General features: G+C 37.3%; 1 protein-coding gene across 1 annotated transcript; it reads left to right on the top strand.

Annotated features, from left to right (window-relative positions):
• Positions 1–2,679: 2,679 nt before the first annotated feature.
• Positions 2,680–14,385, top strand: LOC107792436 (uncharacterized). The gene is made up of 4 exons (XM_075226557.1): positions 2,680–3,106; positions 3,371–3,458; positions 13,533–13,685; positions 14,162–14,385. Exons 1-4 carry the CDS (start codon positions 2,974–2,976, stop codon positions 14,196–14,198), a joined length of 411 nt encoding a protein of 136 aa, XP_075082658.1. The 5' UTR covers positions 2,680–2,973; the 3' UTR covers positions 14,199–14,385.
• Positions 14,386–19,230: the final 4,845 nt, after the last annotated feature.

Raw genomic sequence — 19,230 nt, 5'->3', positions numbered from 1 at the left:
CAACTCAAACAAATATCACGAGCTTAACATATATAAAAGGTAAACTAACAAAATTAACCCTTTCCTATGTCAAACTGTTCTATGATTCTCGTTACTATCAGCACTAAAGAAATCTCAAAGTCTGGCAATAAGATGCAATAGTGAATTATACAGTTGAACATTCATTAAATATTATTATTATAGATATAACATTCACATCAACAAAAACATAATGAACATATTTCGTTCATATCCAACAACTGATCACATCCGAAAGAAAATCACTACTCACACTAAATAAACATCCTAATATTCAACTATTATAGATTGTTTCACTTCATCATAACCGCGACAACAAATCCAACAATTAGAGCCCGTTTGGATTAGCTGATTTGAAGTAGCTGATAGGCATTAGGTGCTGAAAAGCACTTTTAAGTGCTGAAACTGATTTAATAAATAAGCAGTTACGCGTTTGGATACAAGTGCTGAAATTGATAATAAGCTGCTACAGTATTTGATAAAAAAGTGCTGATAAGCTTTTTTCTGTTAAAATGACTTAAATAACCTTATAAGTGTTTACACCTATAAGGGCGTAATATCTTCAAAATTTTAGATTCCAAATCGATCCAAATACAAAATATTTTATTTGTCATTTTATTTTAAATACAACTGTGCTTAGATAAGATAAATTTTATGATAAATATAATTTATTTTATGATAAGCATATAATCATAAGTTATAATAATTAATAAATTGATAAAAGTTTCTCAGTAAAAAATAAACCTAAATAGGACAAAATATTTGAAGAGAAACAAACGCTGTCTTTATCAGCACAACACTTAGAAAGCAACATAACAAAATATTTGACATGTCCTCATTTATTATATATAGTTCAAAGATTAATACACAATCACATAGATATAAATATGCAAAGGAATAGAGAATTTGCTTATCTTAAATAGTCAATGAGCATTGCAGACTTGAAGAGGCGGAGGGAGGGGGTTAGGTTGAAATAGTATTTGAGGCGGTGAGTATTGATGCAAGAGTTTTGTTCTAAAAAAGAATATTTAAGAATAAAATAGTAAAAATTTTGGTCAAACTTAAAGTGCTTATAAGCTAAAAATTTATAAGCGGGGGTGACCAGCTTATGGCTTTTGGCTTATTTTTGACTTATAAGCACTTTTAAATTTACCAAACGCGTAGATAAGCCGAAAAGTGCGCTACTTTGACTAGCTTATAAGCTTAGCCAAACACCCTCTTAAGTTTACATAACATTAGAACTAACCTCGGGTTTAGGACACTTATAGAATCTCCTTCTAGGATTAAAAGGAGTTTTGAAGTGAAATGGTTTGCAATTTCCCAGCAATGACACTTTCTCTTTGACGAGCAACTATTCTCCGACATTGTATGCTCTTTTCGAAGATTATAGATGATAGAAAAACCTAGATTAGTCGCAAAGAAAAGAAGTAATTTTTTTTAAGAAAGAAAGAACCTTTGTAGCTGTAGAGCTTTCAATCGCGAATTTTTTTGAAGAAAGAAATAACTCGTTTGTTCTCTTTCTAATTTTCTAGGTGGGGGCTGATTCTTTTAGGTAAATGTGGACCAAAAATATATAGGGATATATTTGAACAACATATAATAGTAAAGGTATGTATCTGGAACTTTTTCTTAACTTATTCAATACTACCAAGTACCAATCATTAGTTGTGTAGGGATTATTTTTTCTTCTCCCCTATACTATGGGATTTGGTACAATATTATCCTTCGTCCACCTATCGGGCTTTTCGACTCAAGTTTGCTCTTATTTCTAACTGTTTCCTTATAGCCGATGGCATCTTTAACCCGATAGATAGACGGAGGGTAATATTGTACCAAATTCTGCAGTTTAGGGTTATTTTAGGCCCTTCTCTGTATTTTTTAAAAGGAAAAAAGGGCCAAATTTTCCCTCTAACTTCGGGTATTGTCTACATTTAACCTATATTATACTATTCGGTCAAGTTTATCCCTACCGTTATACTATCTGGCCAAATTTACCTCTACCATCAGCTGCCTTTTAAAAATTACCCCTCAGTACATTAGGTATTCCAAGGTAAATTTGGTCGGATAGTATAACGGTAGGGGTAAATTTGACCGAATAGTATAACAGAGATTATATGTAAACAATATTCGAAAGTAGATACGTAAATTTGGACCTTTTTTTTTTTTTTAAATTAAATAAATTTTAACTAAATATGCATTTCCCTTGATATTTGCAATGCTCCATTAAACTTCTTATAGAGGAAAAGATGATGTTGAATGGTAAATATACGTAAATTTTTCTCTTATTTTTGTAATACCAGCTTTTCTCCAACTAAGGTAGTACACATTGGAATACAACGATAACGTGGTCAAATATAAAACGGAGAAGGGCATAAAATACCTCTGAACTATAAAATTTGGTACAATATTTCCCTCTATTTACGTATCGGGCTAAAAATTCCCCCGACCATAATGGGACCGTCAGAAATTAGGGCAAACTTTAGCCGAAAAGTTAATCTCGGGGGTATTATTAGTGCGATAAGTGGACGGAGGACAATATTATATCAAATCCCATAGTTCAGGGTCAGTTTAGGCCCTTCTCCAATTTTTCTTATGTGTGTAACTAAATTCTGTATTAGTTTCGCAAGAATTATTTAATTTAACTCCTCTAATAAACATTGTATGATTTTATGTAGAGCTTAATGCTTAAATTATTATTTTCTTCATCTTTTTTTTAATTAACTTCTTAACATTGAATAGTCGTCTTTTAAATTGACAACTACTGGCAAGTACAATTTTTTTTTAGAAAAGATACACAACTCGAAGAGTGACATTGTAGACCAACTGACGAAGACAGCACACAATCACACCCCACAAATCTGAAGAAACTTCTTCTCTTTGCACTGAAAACTCTCATCAATTTTGAAGGATTTTCACTTTTTCATCAGTTTTTTGGGTAAAGAAGAGGTGATCCAAATGGATTTTCCAGAGCTATGGGCAATATTTGGACCTGGGGTGTCCGGCGCTGTCTTCGGCGCCGGTTGGTGGTTCTGGGTTGATGCCGTCGTTTGTAGCTCCGTCAAAGTCTCTTTCCTTCATTATCTCCCAGGTATTTCACCCCTATCTCTCATAACATATTTGCCCTATAATTCTTGATTTTCTTGATTCTTGTTATATGGGGTTTTCCTAAGATTCTTGATTTTTCTGGGTTCTTAAGATGTGGGTTTTGGCGTAAGATTGTTGAATTTTTCTGGGTTCTTGATATCTAAGTTTTTTGCATGTGATTCTTGATTTTCTTGGTTCTGGATATAGGGGTTTTGCTTAAGGTTCTTCTTGTGCTCTTCAATTTCTTTGTTATTTGGGATATTTGTAGGTATATTCGCGTCTTTGGCTGCTTTGATGTTTAATTGCGTAAGGAAAGAGGACATTGACTACTCTCCTTATGATGAAGGCGAGTGGAGGTATGAATAATACACTCTATGTTCTCTTTATGTGAATATATTCAGTTTTATCTGTTGGGGATTGGCCTAAATTTTGTTCAAAGATCAACCTTTTTTTGTGAATTGACCTTTCATTAGCTTGAAGATGGAACTATCTAGCTTCCTTGACAATGATATGTATGCCTTGTTCTGATTCGTTTTGCCTGAGATAGAAACAAAAAGTAATTCACTATTCAAGATTGCCAAATGTGAATCCCCAATAGTTTAATTACACAACAACGGTCTAATGAACTCAATCAAGTGCAATATGAAATCGTAGTCCATGAGTATAAAATGGGGCTCGCCAAAAGCTGAGCCCCAAATTTAAGAAAATGTTTTGTCCAAATTGAGCTCGACTGGTGGTGTGTTGAACATGTTAGAGGAGTTGGAAAGTGCATTAGGCAGCGTTATTGGAGAGTCCTTTTTGATAACCCTGATGTTCGGGCCAACTTGTGTGCACCTCGCCTGATTTCACGGGGTATGTTATACCTCCCACCAGCACCTATCCACTAAGGTTTGAACAGATGTGATGAAATCACCTAGTGTTCTTTTAATGTTGCTGGGATTTGAATGTGAGACTTCTCAATCCACTTCATTGACCAACTAGACCACACCTTTGAGTGCCGTTATTGGAGAGTTTCTTCACTGGCGCTAGAGCGCCCAAGTTAGAAAGCTAAGTAAGCTTGATTTTTGATATGTAAAGTAGCAAAAGAGTCAAATTGAGCCTTAAAACTCAAGTTTTTAGCACTATTGCATCAGGGGGCTCTAGCAAAATCTCAAGCTGGTGTACAACATTAAATAACAAAAACAACAAACCTAGTGAATTCCCACAAGTGGGGTCTGGGGAGTGTCGGATGTATGCAGCCTTGCCCCTACCCTGGAAGGCAGAGAGACTGTTTCTGAAAGACCCTCGGCTTAAGAAAAGATAAAAAGAAACAATGGGAACAAGTATAAACAACAATTTGATAAAGAGGATTGAAACCAAGTTAGCAAATAAATGGTATTAATAGCAATCTAATAATAAATGGATAACAAACTAACACTAATGCTAACGAACTGAGCAAGACAAAGGGAGAAGCTCGACTACCTACTAACCTTCTACCCTAATCCTAGACCTCCACACCCTCCTATCAAGAGTATGTCTTCAGTAAGCTCCAACTGTGCCGCATCACGCTTAATCACCTCTCCCCAAGACTTCTTTGGCCTACCTCTACCTCTCCTCATACCTATTAGATAGTTATGTAAATAATCCTAGTCCCACATGGAGTAGAAATAGAATATGTATTGTGTATAGTTATAAATAGGGCTATTGTAAAATACTTAACCGAATATATCAATAATATATTTTTCTTCCGTGCATTCTCACATGGTATCAGAGCATCGATGGGAAAAGATCGTTGTGCGTCATTCCAGCGACATCCGGGAAGAAAGAACTCAGTCACCGTGCAATTTTTTGGTGACCTAAGTGGTTGTCCGCGTCAACCTTCATATCTGACAGTGTTGTGCGAAAACCAACACCACCACAAGTTCCACCATAGTCTGGAGACCAAACCCCAGTCGGCCTCTCCGACATAAGCCCCTTCACACGCCGGCGAAAGCCAGGGTTCCAGCGTGTGCGTGAGTTCACGCGCCGTCGAGTGCAGCCTTTTCCAGCCATTTTTTGACAAAGCTCCTTCAGGAAAGTTTGATCGTCCACTAATTTCGAGCCTACCCATGCCTTTTACTCTAAACAAAGATTTTTCTAGCGAGATCTGTCCACGCATCGATGCGTGGACCACCTTTCGGCCAGTTTCCGACGAAGCTTCTTTTGGACAGATTACTCATGAGGTTATTTCGAGTCTGTCCATTCAAGTTTCATCAAATCCCGGCATGCTTTTTATTTTCCATCGAGTGAACAATATTTTTCCAAAAAAAAGGTGTTCTGATTTGGCATTCCAAGGTTAACCATACAACTTGTAGTCAAGAATTTGAGAAATTAGTTATAGCAAAATGGGATCCAATACTATGAATAGTTGGATGGTTTCTCTACCGGATTATATTGAGTTCCTTCAGTACAAAGCATGTAAACATAGATCTTTAGCGATAGCTTCCGTTGTTCAAACAGGTAACAACGTGACTTGTGTCTCCCAATCTTCATCCTTCGAGTCTTGGGTCATTGATTCAGGTGCATATGATCATATTTCTGGTAACAAATATTTTTTCTCTACTATTTCATGTTCTCAATCTCTTCCAACAGTCACAATGGCCAACGGGTCTCAAACCATGGCAGCTGGAATAGGTCAAGCAAGTCCACTTCCTTCCTTGCCTCTAGATTCAGTTCTTTATGTTCCCGGTAGTCCTTTTAATCTCATAGCCGTTAGCCGCTTAGCCAAATCACTTAAATGCTCTATTTTATTTTTTGATGACCTTGTTTTTATGCCGGACCGCAGTACATGGCGGATCATTGGTACCGGGCGTAAATCAAGTGGACTTTATTACCTTATCCTTGCAAAATCACATGGAATCACATCTTTTCTTCCTTCAACAACTTGTCATGTTACTGACTCACGACATTTATTACTTAAACGGTTGGGACATCCCAGTTTGTCAAAACTTCAGAAAATGGTACCTGGTTTATCTCACTTGTCCACTCTAGAGTGTGAGTCATGTCAGCTCGGTAAGCATACCCGCTCCCATTTCTCTCGGCGTCTTGATAATCGAGCAGAGTCATCTTTTACTTTAGTCCATTCAGATGTTTGGGGTCCTAGTCGGGTTAGTTCTACCTTGGGATTCCGCTACTTTGTCAGTTTCATTGATGATTATTCCAGGTTCTTGGATTTTTGTGATGAAAAATCGATCTGAGTTGTTTTCTATTTTTCAGACCTTCCACGCTGAAATTCAAAATCAATTTGGGGTTTCTATCTGCACATTTCATAGTGATAATGCCCTAGAGTATTTGTCTTCCCCATTTCAGCAGATTATGAACTCTCACGGGATTATTCGTCAAACATCTTGTTCGTACACATCTAAACAAAATGGGGTAGCCGAAAGAAAGAATAGACATCTTATTAAAACTGCCTGTACCCTACTCATACAACCTCATGTTCCGTTATATTTTTTTTTGGGGTTGGGGGGTGCAGTTCTTACATCTTGCTATCTTATTAATCGTATGCCATCTTCAGTATGCCATCTTCAGCTATCCAGAATCAAGTTCCATTCATTATCATGTTTCTCCACTTACCTTTGTTCTCTTTTCTACCCCGTGTCTTTGGGAGCACGTGTTTTGTTCATAACCTTACTCCAGGAAAAGATAAGTTAGCTCCTCGTGCTCTTAAGTACGTATTTCTGGGTTACTCGAGAACACAAAAGGGATATCGATGCTATTTTCCTAACCTCCAACGATACCTTATGTCTGCTGATGTTACCTTGTTTGAAATCCAATCATATTTCATAGGTCCAGGTAATTACTTAGATATTTCTGAGGTGCTACCAGTTCCATCTTTTGGAGATTCAGTCACTATCGCACATCCATCTTCCTCTACAACTCCAGCTCCACCACCTATAGCTCTAGTTCCGCCACCTATAACTCCAGTTCCACCACCTAGTCCAGTTCAACCTTCTACCGCTCCACCACTCCTGACTTATCTTCGTCGTCCACGCCCAGCATCAAGCCCTATTGATTCACGTGCTGCACCTAACCCTGCTAATACCGCGGACTTGTCTCCTCTTAGTCAACCGATTGCACTACGGAAAAGTATACGGTCCACACTTAATCCTAATCCGCATTATGTTGGTTTAAGTTACCATCGTCTGTCATCGCCCCATTGTGCATTTGTATCATCTTTGTCCTCTGTTTCCATCCCTAAGTCTACAGGTGATGAAGCACTGTCTCATCTAGGATGGTGACAGGCTATGATTGACGAGATGTCTGCTTTACATACGAGTGGTACTTGGGAGTTTGTTCCTCTTCCTTCGGGTAAATCGACTGTTGGTTGTCGTTGGGTGTATACAGCCAAAGTTGGTCCAGATGGCCAGGTTGATCGACTTAAGGCTCTTCTTGTTACCAAAGGGTATACTTAGATATTTGGGCTCGATTATAGTGATACTTTCTCTTTCGTGGCTAAAATAACATCAGTCCCCCTTTTTCTATCCATGGCTGTCGTTCGCCATTGGCCTCTCTATCAGTTGGACATTAAGAATGCTTTTCTTCACGATAACCTTGATGATGAGGTTTATATGGAGCAACCACCTGGTTTTGTTGCTCAAGGGGAGTCTAGTGGCCTTGTAGGTCGGTTGTGTCGGTCCTTCTATGGTCTAAAGCAGTCTTCTCGAACCTGGTTTGGTAAGTTCAATACAGTTATTCAGGAGTTTGGCATAACTCGTAGTGAAGTTGATCACTCTGTGTTTTATCGGCATTCTGCTTCAAATCTCTGTATTTATCTGGTGGTTTATGTTGATGATATTGTTATCACCGACAATGATCAGGATGGTATTACTAAGTTGAAGCAACATCTCTTTCAGCACTTTCAGGCTGAGGATTTGGGCAGATTAAAGTATTTTCTGGGTTTTGAGGTCGCTTAATCTAGCTCAGGTATTGTGATCTCACAATGGAAGTATGCCTTAAACATTCTTGAGGAGACGGGAATGACAGGCTGTAGACCTGTTGATCCGAATTCTAAACTTCTTCCAAGGCAGGGGGAGTCGCTTAGCGATCCTGCAAGATATAGACGGCTGGTTGATAAATTAAATTAACTCACAGCGACTAGACCTAACATTTCCTTTCTGTGAGTGTGGTGAGTCAGTTTATGGATTCTCCCTGTGATAGTCATTGGGATGCAGTTGTCTGCATTCTTCGATATATAAAATCAGCTCTAGGCAAAGGGTTATTGTTTGAAAATTGAGGCCATGAGCAAATTGTTGGATACTCAGATGCTAACTAGGCAGGATCACCTTCTGATAGACGTTCTACGTCTGGATATTGTGTTTTAGTAGGAGGTAATTTGGTGTTTTGGAAGAGCAAGAAACAGAAAGTAGTTGCTCGGTCTAGTGCAGAAGCAGAATAGCGAACAATGGTTGGGGCAATATGTGAGCTAGTTTGGATCAAACATTTACTCAAGGAGTTGAAATTTGGTGAGATCAGCAAGATGGAACTTGTGTGTGATAATCAAGCCGCCCTTCATATTGCATCAAATGCGGTGTTCCATGAGAGAACTAAACACATTGAGATTGACTATCACTTCATCAGAGAAAAGATACTCTTAGGAGATATTGCCACAAAGTTTGTGATGTCAAATGATCAGCTTGCAGATATTTTCACCAAGTCCCTCACTGGTCCTCGTATTAGTTACATATGTAACAAGCTCGGTACATATGATTTGTCTGCATCGGCTTGAGGGGGAGTATTAGATAGTTATGTAAATAACCCTAGTCCCACATGGAATAGAAGTAGAATATGTATTGTGTATAGTTATAAATAGGGTTATTGTAAAACACTTAACAAAATATATCAATAATACTCCCTCTGTTTCAATTTATGTGAACCCATTTGACTGGACAGAGTTTAAGGTAAGAGAGAAGACTTTTGAACTTGTGGTGTAAAATGAAGCACATATATTTTGTGTGGCTATAAATCATTGTGTAAAGGTAAAGTGTTTCCAAATAAAGAAATGTGTCATTCTTTTTAGCACAGACTAAAAAGGAAATAGGTTCACATAAATTGAAACGGAGGGAGTATATTTTTCTCCCATGCATTCTCACAATACCTACCAAGGTTAACCTCTCACACCTCCTCACTAGGGCTTCTATGCTTCTCCTCTTAACATACGCGAACCATTTCAACCTCGCCTCCCGCATCTTATCCTCCAAGGGGGCCACTCCCACCTTATCCCGAATAACTTCATTCCTAATTTTATCCAACCTAGTATGCCCACATATCCATCTCAACATCCTCATTTAGCTGCTATCATTTTTTGTACATGCGAGTTCTTGACCGGCCATCACTCTTCCACATACAACATGGTCGGTCTAACCACTACTTTGTAGAACTTACCCTTAAGTCTCAGTGGCACATTCTTATCACACAAGACACCGGAAGCTAGCCGCCACTTCATCCACCCTGCTCTGATACAGTGCGTGACATCCTTGTCAATCTCCTTATAATGTCGCTGAACTTGCATTCCAAGTACTCCGTCTTGGTCCTGCTCAATTTGAAACTGGTAGACTCAAGAGTCTGTCTCTAAACCTCCAGCCTCCCGTTAACACCAAACCGCGTTTCATCAATCAAAACTATATCATCTGCAAATAACATACACCATGGCACCTCCCTCTGAATATCTCACGTCAATGCGTCCACCGCCACAGAAAATAAGAACAGGCTAAGGGTTGATCCCTCATGCAACTCCATCACAACCGGGGAGTGTTCTGAGTATCCTCCCGCTGTCCTCACTCGTATCTTAGTTCCATCATACAACACTATGCATAGTGCAAAACTATTAGAGTCTGGGTTGAGTTTTGAAGAGTAATTTGCGAAGGCCGTCACTTTTGTACAAAAGCACCAACTTTCAGCCCTATGAAGGGCCAAGGGTCAAGGATCTAAGGTCAGAATAATCTTTCATAACTCAAATCTCCCAAAATAGTACCAAGACCGTGCTGAACTTTGTTAACAACAGCTGTGTTTGTCAAATTTTTTTTGATCAAGTAAAGATTTAATTCATATGATTCCAGCACCAAGACAGTGCTGAACAGTACACCTGTCAAAATGTTACAATGAAGCGAGTCTATAAAATCTACCAATATTCCTTCATCGTACATCTCGACAAAGTTACACCATGTAGCCAGGTTGCTTAAACATTTGAACTTCAACATTTAAAACTACACCATGAAGTTCTGTTGTGTTTGTCTAATGATACTGCATACATCCATCAGTTTCAAAAAAAATTGAAATAATAACAATATAATATTAATAATAATAATAATAACAACAACAAAAAAATGTTATACTGCATAGACCCATCAATTTCTCAACTTATGTTTCCAAGGCGAACAATCTTGATCCGACGAGGTGGGTCATGATGTATCTCCAATGATAAGGGTCTGCTTGGACGACCTTGGATCCTCATAAATTGCCCTACTAGTCTCTATCTGTATATCATCCTCAAATATCTGCTCCTTGTTTCTCAAACAACAACGATTACGCCTCAGTCTCAAACAAGTTAGGGTCGGCTTATCCTCTTGGTCATGAAGTGTCTCGCTAATGTGCCATATTCTCCTCTGAAATGTTAGCCTTACGTACGAGGTTTTGCGTCGGATTACATATCAGGCATAAACAACTTCATATTCAGGCTCATTTTGAAATTTATCGAAGTCTTCAATGTTGAGGTCTTGAAGGTGAAAGTACTCATGTTCTTGCTTAGACTAATATCAACCTCCACCTACTTCATTTTCAATTAATCACCCTCCTCGACATACCGAATGTTGGCATAGAACTCTTTTATCTGTGATATTCATATCCCAGTCTTTTCAACAAATGCGTCCCTTTTCCTTGTGCAGCTACTGATACTCGGGGCTTCTAAGGTTCCAACCTTGCATTGGCCTCCTTGATAAAATTCCTCTTGTTTTTGTTGCTGTAATGCATTTCCTGGATGTGTTGCTTGAAATTGAGGAGGAAATGGTCCTTTTTTCCTAGCTTTCAGATTGGTTTTAGCAATTTGTTCCTTGATAGCCCTTGAGGTGATCAATTCCTGTAGCCAAATGCCAAAGAAAGGTTTTTTTTTGGGTTGGGGTTGGGGGGTCATAAGTGGTTGTGGTCTTGAAATCTAACTAAACTGGCTCGACCTACTTAAAATTTGGAGCACTACCCTGTACCAGTTCAACCCTAGTGAGCTCCAACTTAAGTGGGTGGGACTCAATTTCCATGTATTTTGGGAGATAATAAGCAAAATTCAAAAAACGTGAACTTGGAAGCCTTCTGATTTCTATTTGGGGGGGGGGGGGGTTGAATAAGTGTTTGTGCCTGTGGTCTTGAAGTCTAATTGAATTGGCTCGACCTACTTAAGTTGGAATGCTGTCCTGTACTAGCTCAACCCTGGAGAGCTCCAACTTAAGTGCCTCAATTTCCATGTATAATCGGGAGATAATAAGCAAAATTCGAAAAAAGTTAGTTTGAAAGCCTCTTACATAGTGTTGTCAAAGGCTCATTTAAGGTGCATTTAAGCCTGAAGCTCAGAGAGGGCGCTTCGTGTTAAGCTGCTCTTCAATGTAGGCAAGGCACTAAGGCATGAGCCTCTTTTCCAATGATTTCTATCTTGAATTGAGTGGTATTAAACAACAAATTTAATCAATAAAGAAGTGTATTAATTGTTAAGAAAAATATTATGAATAATTTTGTTACTTTTTCTTGAATTAAATATTATTCTTAATGTTGATAAAACTGAATAATGTTCTTTTCCCCCTTACGGCTTGTTTGGATGGTTGTTGCCTATTGTATTGTATCGTATTGTTATTTTAAATACAATGTTTGTTTTGATTGTTACTTAAATTTTATTGTATCGTATCGTTAAATCCGTCGTTACGTAACGATGAAATGTGTCACTTTATGTAACGATTGATTTGGTGTGGTCGTGTTGTTACCTTATCTTTTTCTCTCAATATCACTCTTATTATTAAATAATCCTTCTTTTACCCTACCGTTTTATATAATAATTCTACATCGTACCTTACTTTTTCTTTATAATATTGCAAGTTTATTCTTCATATTGTTGGTGCATGACATCATAAAACAATGGCAAACAATACAATCTATCCAAACATTGTATACATCAAAACGTTACAGTACAATACAATACTATATGATACATTATGAAATGATACATAACAACCCTCCAAACAAGTAGTTAATTGCACTTTGCGCTTGAAGTCTCAATAGACCTGGAGCGCTTTTTAGAGCTTTTCGCCTTTGACGACACTGCTCTTATTTCTATTTGGTGTTGGTTTACAATATTTTTGATGAAGGTGTTGGTTTACAATTCTACACAACCAAAACTGAAATGAAAAATTGAACCGAATTTTTCAAGAAACTAAATTATATGGACTGAGGCTCAGCCCCTTACCAGTGGTACATAACTGTCTAACTATCATATTCTTAATGAAGGATATTTTTAATGTCTGAACATTGTTTGGATTCAGTACATTGCAATTTTGTTAATGCAGCTGTGAAAGTGATGGGACAAATAAGTATTATGCCTTCACTCCAAGAAAAAACAGTTTTGCCCTCTAGTTGAATTCTTCTTTATTACCTGGTCAGACCTTTTCTTGGCGGACTTTAAGATGCATTGCCCGGTAATATGAGCCAATATTTTAAAAGAAATTGAAGGTTTACCTGGGAATTGGTTCAGTGTTGTCAAAGGTTCATTTAAGGCGCGCTTAAGCCCTGAAGCTCAGAAAAGCTCAGGGAGCACGCTTCGCCTCGCTTAAGCTGCGCTTCAGTGTAAGCAAAGCATTAAGGCGTGTGCCTTATTGCCCATAAGTTCTATCTTGACTAGAGCAGTACTAACAACAATAATAATTGAAAAATAATTGTAGCAGTTGTTAAGTCAAACATTATGAGTGAATTTGTTACTCTTTCTTCTTGAATTACATATATATTTATTTTTTCCATCATTGTGCCTTATTTTACTAAAGCCCACATTTTAATTGCACTTTGCGCTTAAAGCCCCAATAGACCTAGAGCGCTTTTTAGAGCTTTTCGCTTTTGACAACACTGAATTGGTTTTATGTTCCATTTATGAGAAAGAATGATCTAATTCCGCAGTTTTGACATCATATGTCATTTGTTAATGTCCTTTTGTTCATGGAGTAGATGAAGCTTGAACTTGGCATGTATACCTAGAGAAGTTACTTCTATAATATTTTGGGCATGAATCATGATTTTGGTAGAAACATTTTTCCTGATAGTTATTACTGTTAGGTAGAGTCATTTATCTTTGATCTATCACTTGCACATGTTATTTCTTTTATGTAGATTTGTGATTCTATTTGCTTCCCCACGTCACATTGGATTGCTTAACTGTTTCAATGCAGGTTGAAGCTGTGGCTTTTTATTGCATATGTCGTATCCTTTGTGTCTTTGGCAGCATCAGTTGGGCTATTGATACAAGACGCGCTCGGAAAATCTGGTCCTTCAGCTTGGACAGGAGTTGCAGGTGTTCTGCAATGTGTGTTTGTTTTAATCAGGTAACTTTGTTTAATATATACATTAGATTTTAGAACTTCAGATGGCATGGGGAAAATGGTGATTGCCTAGCACCTCAAAGGTTATTTTGTATGCACTATATTTTTAGTTGTTCATCCACTCCTCCACCTGTCCCCTCTGACTTGCGCACACTCCCTTCCCTCTTTGTTTACATTTCGTTCGGCCATAATGATACAGAAATAGAAACAAATGGTTTCGGACCTGTGTCTTGCCAAGAATATCAGAATAAAGTAGGCTGTCTAGTTTTTCTTCTCTTACCCAATAATAGCTTTCAACTTCATTTTCTTACCCCATATAAGACTAACAAACGATGTATCTCCGCCGTGTACATGAAAAGATTACATCACATCTGGTAAACCTGTTTGCTAGCGCATCAAGAAAAAACAGATCATGCTGCTATTCCTTGTAAGCTAGCTGTGGTTTGGATGCTAAACTTTAATTTCTTCACATATTGCAGCGGTCTGATCTATTGGACATCACATTCAGAATCTTGAAGATGTACGACGGGAGAGGAACATAAGTCACTTGATGGGCATCCCCTCGAGTAAGGATACAATTGATGCTTGTATAAATGTGTGTTGGTTGTGCAGTGAGGCTAAGCACCAAGTGTTAAATCTTCTTTCTACATATTGGTATAATGACTAATTTGAAAGCTTCAGGAAATATATGTCTTTGTGATTATTACTGAACTGATTATAGCTTTTACGTTAAGCCTACCATGCAACTGTTGTCCAATATCAATTACCCCTCCCCCGCCAACTTGAAATAGCAACAAAGAATTGTTCTTGTGATACTACTTAGGATGGCTCAAGCGATATTGGGCCGTTATTAACAAACAAAAACGGAAAAAACATAATTGTGCAATATTTTAAAAAAATATGACAATCGCAAAAATAGCACGGGCTAGCCATTTTTTGGATTGGTAATTCAAAAATAGCCAGTGTTTGCAAAATCATTGAAAAATAGTCACTATTTTGCTGCAACACGGGCCGGTCCAGCATAATATATTGGAGATTGGTACACATGTATGAACTTCCAGTATATTATGTTGGAACTCCAACACGCAAAAAGTTCCAGCATAATATACTGGAGATTGGAGCGCATGTGTATGAATTTCCAACGTATTATGCTGAACCGGTATATTATACTGGAACTCAAATATGTTATGCTGGAATATTTTTCGAATTTTGAACAGTGTTTTCATTCAAATTTATCTTTACATGAAAAATGGCTAAATTTCGATTATTTTTGAAACTGTAACTATTTTTCAATTACCACTTGTAAATCTAGCTATTTTTTAATTTCTCCGGACAAAATCATAGCAGTACATTACATACCTTTTAACATTTGGCAGCAACTAAATATTTACATACCATATTAAATACCAATTGGTGATAGGAATCCAGCTGTCCCAGATGTGAATATTGCCTTCCGATTTTTTCGCTCATAAATGTAGCTCCATTTCTTAAACGGATATATCTATCCGTTATATTACATTTGATAATTATATCTTATATTTTGTATGATAAGTAACTTTGTTTGAAATTTGTTTAATAATGGTATTTTGATATTTCACGTATTTCGTTTCAGTTATTTATAGGTCTTATATATTTATATATTTCTTAATACCAGTATAATAATTGTATTCATATTTTATACATATTTTTTTGTAAATTATTTGTAGCTATTATACATGGTATTTTCTTTGTTAGGCATTATACATGGTATAATTTATGTATAATAGTGATATATTATAATTATACACTATTTAAACACGTGGTATATTAATTTAGGGATACATATGATAATTATACAATATAAATCATGTATAATTAATAAAAATTGTATAACCATAAAATATCAGGTATTTTATTTGCAACTTCGAGAGACTTCTAATGCGAAAAAGGTCAAATAACCCTTTAAAATGAGTGCATAATTTGAAAAATGGAAAACAAATTTTAAACAATAAGTCTTAATACATATGTGTTGAATCTCCGTTTGGAAAAGGGATGAAAAATGGTGATGAAACCGAACGGATGGCAGAGGGGTTTGGGAAAAAGAAAGAGAGAATTGGAAGAGAAAGGGTTTCTAACTCTTATTTTTTGGTACTAGCTTTTTGGTAAATTAGGTAACTTATCCTTAATTTGTGCTTAAGTATTTATTTTGAAAAATTATATTTAAATTTTAAATATGCTATAGAAGTAAATAAATCTGCTACTTTTGAAATAAACCAAGAGTCATGTTATTTATATAAAAAGGTTTTGAAACTTGATTTACCGTGGGGTGCCCCGGTCCTGTTTATCAAGAAGAAAAATGGGTCTCTTAGAATGTGCATTGACTATCGGCAGTTGAATAATGTTACCATTAAGAACAAGTACCCACTTCCAAGAATTGATGATTTATTTGATCAACTTCAGGGTGCAAAGTACTTTTCAAAGATAGACTTGAGGTCGGGGTACCACCAGTTGAGAATCAGAGAAGAGGATATATCTAAAACAGCCTTTAGAACTCGCTACGGGCACTATGAATTTCTAGTAATGTCCTTCGGGTTGACAAATGCTCCAACTGCATTCATGGACCTCATGAACAGAGTTTTCAAGTCATTCCTTGATACCTTTATTATCGTGTTTATAGACGATATTTTGGTATGCTCTAAGAGTAAGGATGAACATGCCGAACACCTCAGGATAGCCTTGCAGACCTTGAAGGAAAATGAGATTTATGCCAAGTTTTCAAAATGTAAGTTCTGGTTTCAGTCCGTGGCATTCTTAGGCCATGTGGTATCTAGTGAAAGCATAAAAGTAGATCCTCAGAAGACAGAATCAATCAAGAACTGGCCTAGGCCGACAATGCTAACCGGAATCAGGAGTTTCTTGGGGTTAGCTAGATACTATAAAAGGTTTGTAGAGGGATTTTCCTCACTTGCAGCTCCATTAACTAAGTTGACTCAGAAAGAAGTTAAGTTCCAGTGGTTAGACGCTTGTGAGCAGAGTTTTCAAGAGTTAAAGAAGAGGTTTACCACTGCACTTGTGTTAACCTTGCCGACAGGTTCGAATGGATTCACAGTGTATTGTGATGCCTCTAGAGTGGGCCTTGGTTGTGTTCTTATGCAAGATGGAAAAGTTATTTCTTATGCTTCCAGGCAGTTAAAGAATCATGAAAAGAACTACCCCACTCACGACTTGGAACTTGCAACAGTGGTGTTTGCACTAAAGATATGGCCACACTACCTTTATGGTGAGCATTCTAAAGTGTTTACAGATCACAAAAGCCTCCAGTACATTTTCAAGCAAAAAGAATTAAATTTGAGACAAAAAAGGTGGCTCGAGCTATTGAAAGATTATGACATCAATATCCTTTATCACCCATGCAAAACTAATGTGGTAGCAGATGCACTTAGTAGGAAGTCAATGGGTGTTTTGGCCCATCTTGCAGTACAAAGGCGATCTTTGGGTCGAGAAATTCAAAAACTAGCAAATGATGGGATTAGATTGGATGAGACCGAAGAAGGAGGTATAACTGTTTATGCCTTAGCGCAATCCTCCCTTGTTTGCGCATGTTAGGGCTAAGAAAGACGAAGATCCGTACTTAGTGAAGTTGAAAGAAGGAGTCAGAAATAAAGAAATTATTGTTTTCACTATAGGAAGTGACGGAGTTTTGAAGTTGAATGATCGATTATGTTTGCCTGATGTAGATGATCTTAGAAAGGACATAATGAAAGAAGCTCACAGCTCGAGGTACTCTATCCAACCAGGTGCTACCAAAATGTATCTGGACTTGAAAGGGTTTGTATTGGTGGAAAGACATGAAGAAGCAAGTAGCAGATCATGTGGCTAAATATTTGAATTGTCAGCAAGTCAAAGCCGAGCATCAGAGGCCTGGTGGCCTAGCTCAAGATATAGAAATACCACAATGGAAATGGATTTCGTAGTAGGTCTACCTCGCACATACCGTAAGCATGATTCAATTTGGGTTATTGTAGACCGACTGACAAAGTCCACGCATTTCCTACCAGTAAAGACGACAGATTCCGTAGAGCAGTATGTGCAGTTGTACGTTAAATAAATAGTCCGATTGCATGGTACTCCAGTTTCAATCATATCTGACAGAGGCCCTCAGTTCACAGCGCATTTTTGGAAGGCATTTCAGAAAAGATTAGTTACCAAGGTCAATTTGAGCACCACTTTCCATCCACAGACCGATGGCCAGGCAGAAAGGACTATTCAGACACTCGAAGATATGTTGCGGGTATATGTTATAGATTTTGGAGGTAATTGGGATGATCACTTGCCACTTATAGAATTTGCTTATAATAACAGTTATCAGGACAGCATTGGTATGGCTCCTTATGAAGCGTTGTATGGGCGAAGATGTAGGTCTCCAGTGGATTGGTTTGAACCAGCAGAGGTGCCATTGATTGGTCCAGAGTTTGTTTGTGAGGCGTTAGAGAAAGTCCAGCTAATCAGAGAAAGACTGAAAGCAGCTCAGAGTCATCAAAAGTCCTAATATGACAAGAGGCATCGTGACTTAGAGTTCATGTTTGGTGACAAGGTATTTTTGAAAGTTTCACCAATGAAAGGAGTTATGAGGTTTGGTAAGAAAGAGAAACTTAGTCCTAGATTTATCGGATCTTATGAAATTCTAGAAAAGAAAGAAAACGTGGCTTATGAGCTAGTGTTGCCCGTTGAGTTGTCCTCTGTTCATCCTGTCTTTCATGTGTCTATGCTTAGAAAGTGCATTCATGATGAGTCGCATATAATACCTGCTGATACCATAGAAATTAAAGAAGGCTTGACTTATGAAGAGGTACCTATAGAAATTCTCGATAGGCAAGTAAGAAAGTTAAGAACAAAAGATATAGCATCGGTAAAAGTTTTGTGGAGTAATCATGATTCAAAAGAGGCTACGTGGGAGGTCGAGGAAGATATGAGGAAGAAATATCCATATTTATTTGAGGAAAAAGGTATGTGAACCTAAGTTTGGTTTGGCATTTATATTTTATTTATTAAATACAAGTTAGCATGTGTTTCTGTCCTTGTTAGATTATACTTAGTTGTTGAAGAAATTTAGTTTCTGTCAGAGTATATTTAATTATTTAATAATTTAGTGCCATGCTAGAGTATATTTAATTCATTAAAGTTATTTACTTTTTGCAGAAGTGTTGTGCTTTAGATTTTGGTTGGTTATTGTAGTACCTCCTTGTCGGAGTGTGAGTAGTTAGTTTATGAGTTGTGTATGGTGCCTATGAATGGCCTGTTATGGTATATTTAGTTGTTGCTGGTATAGTTATGGTATTGGTGACAGGGATATTTTTTTTCGATACTCCAATTTACAAGGGAGACTCTGCCGAAATTTTTGAAAATCCAAATTTTTGAGTCCCTTGGAAAAGTGAGTAGTGCTAAGAAAACTTAAAAAGTTCAAGGACCTAGGAATGATTGTTAGCTTAAGAGTAAGGCCCTAGCAACATTCGAGGACGAATGTTTTTAAGGAGGAAAGATTGTAACACTCCTCAAATCTATAAAAGTT

This window comes from Nicotiana tabacum, chromosome 12 (genome assembly GCF_000715075.1).
Source record: "Nicotiana tabacum cultivar K326 chromosome 12, ASM71507v2, whole genome shotgun sequence".
In the NCBI taxonomy this organism is placed as follows: Eukaryota; Viridiplantae; Streptophyta; class Magnoliopsida; order Solanales; family Solanaceae; genus Nicotiana; species Nicotiana tabacum.
Note: the sequence above shows the minus strand (reverse complement) of the source record. Positions and strands in the feature narration are given on the sequence as shown.

Bases quoted from the DNA above. Each gene is read 5' to 3' on its own strand.
- LOC107792436 (XM_075226557.1), top strand. From the start codon at position 2,974: ATGGATTTTCCAGAGCTATGGGCAATATTTGGACCTGGGGTGTCCGGC. The intron at 3,459-13,532 runs GTATGAATAATA...GTTTCAATGCAG, and splicing joins TATGATGAAGGCGAGTGGAG to GTTGAAGCTGTGGCTTTTTA. The intron at 13,686-14,161 runs GTAACTTTGTTT...CACATATTGCAG, and splicing joins TGTGTGTTTGTTTTAATCAG to CGGTCTGATCTATTGGACAT.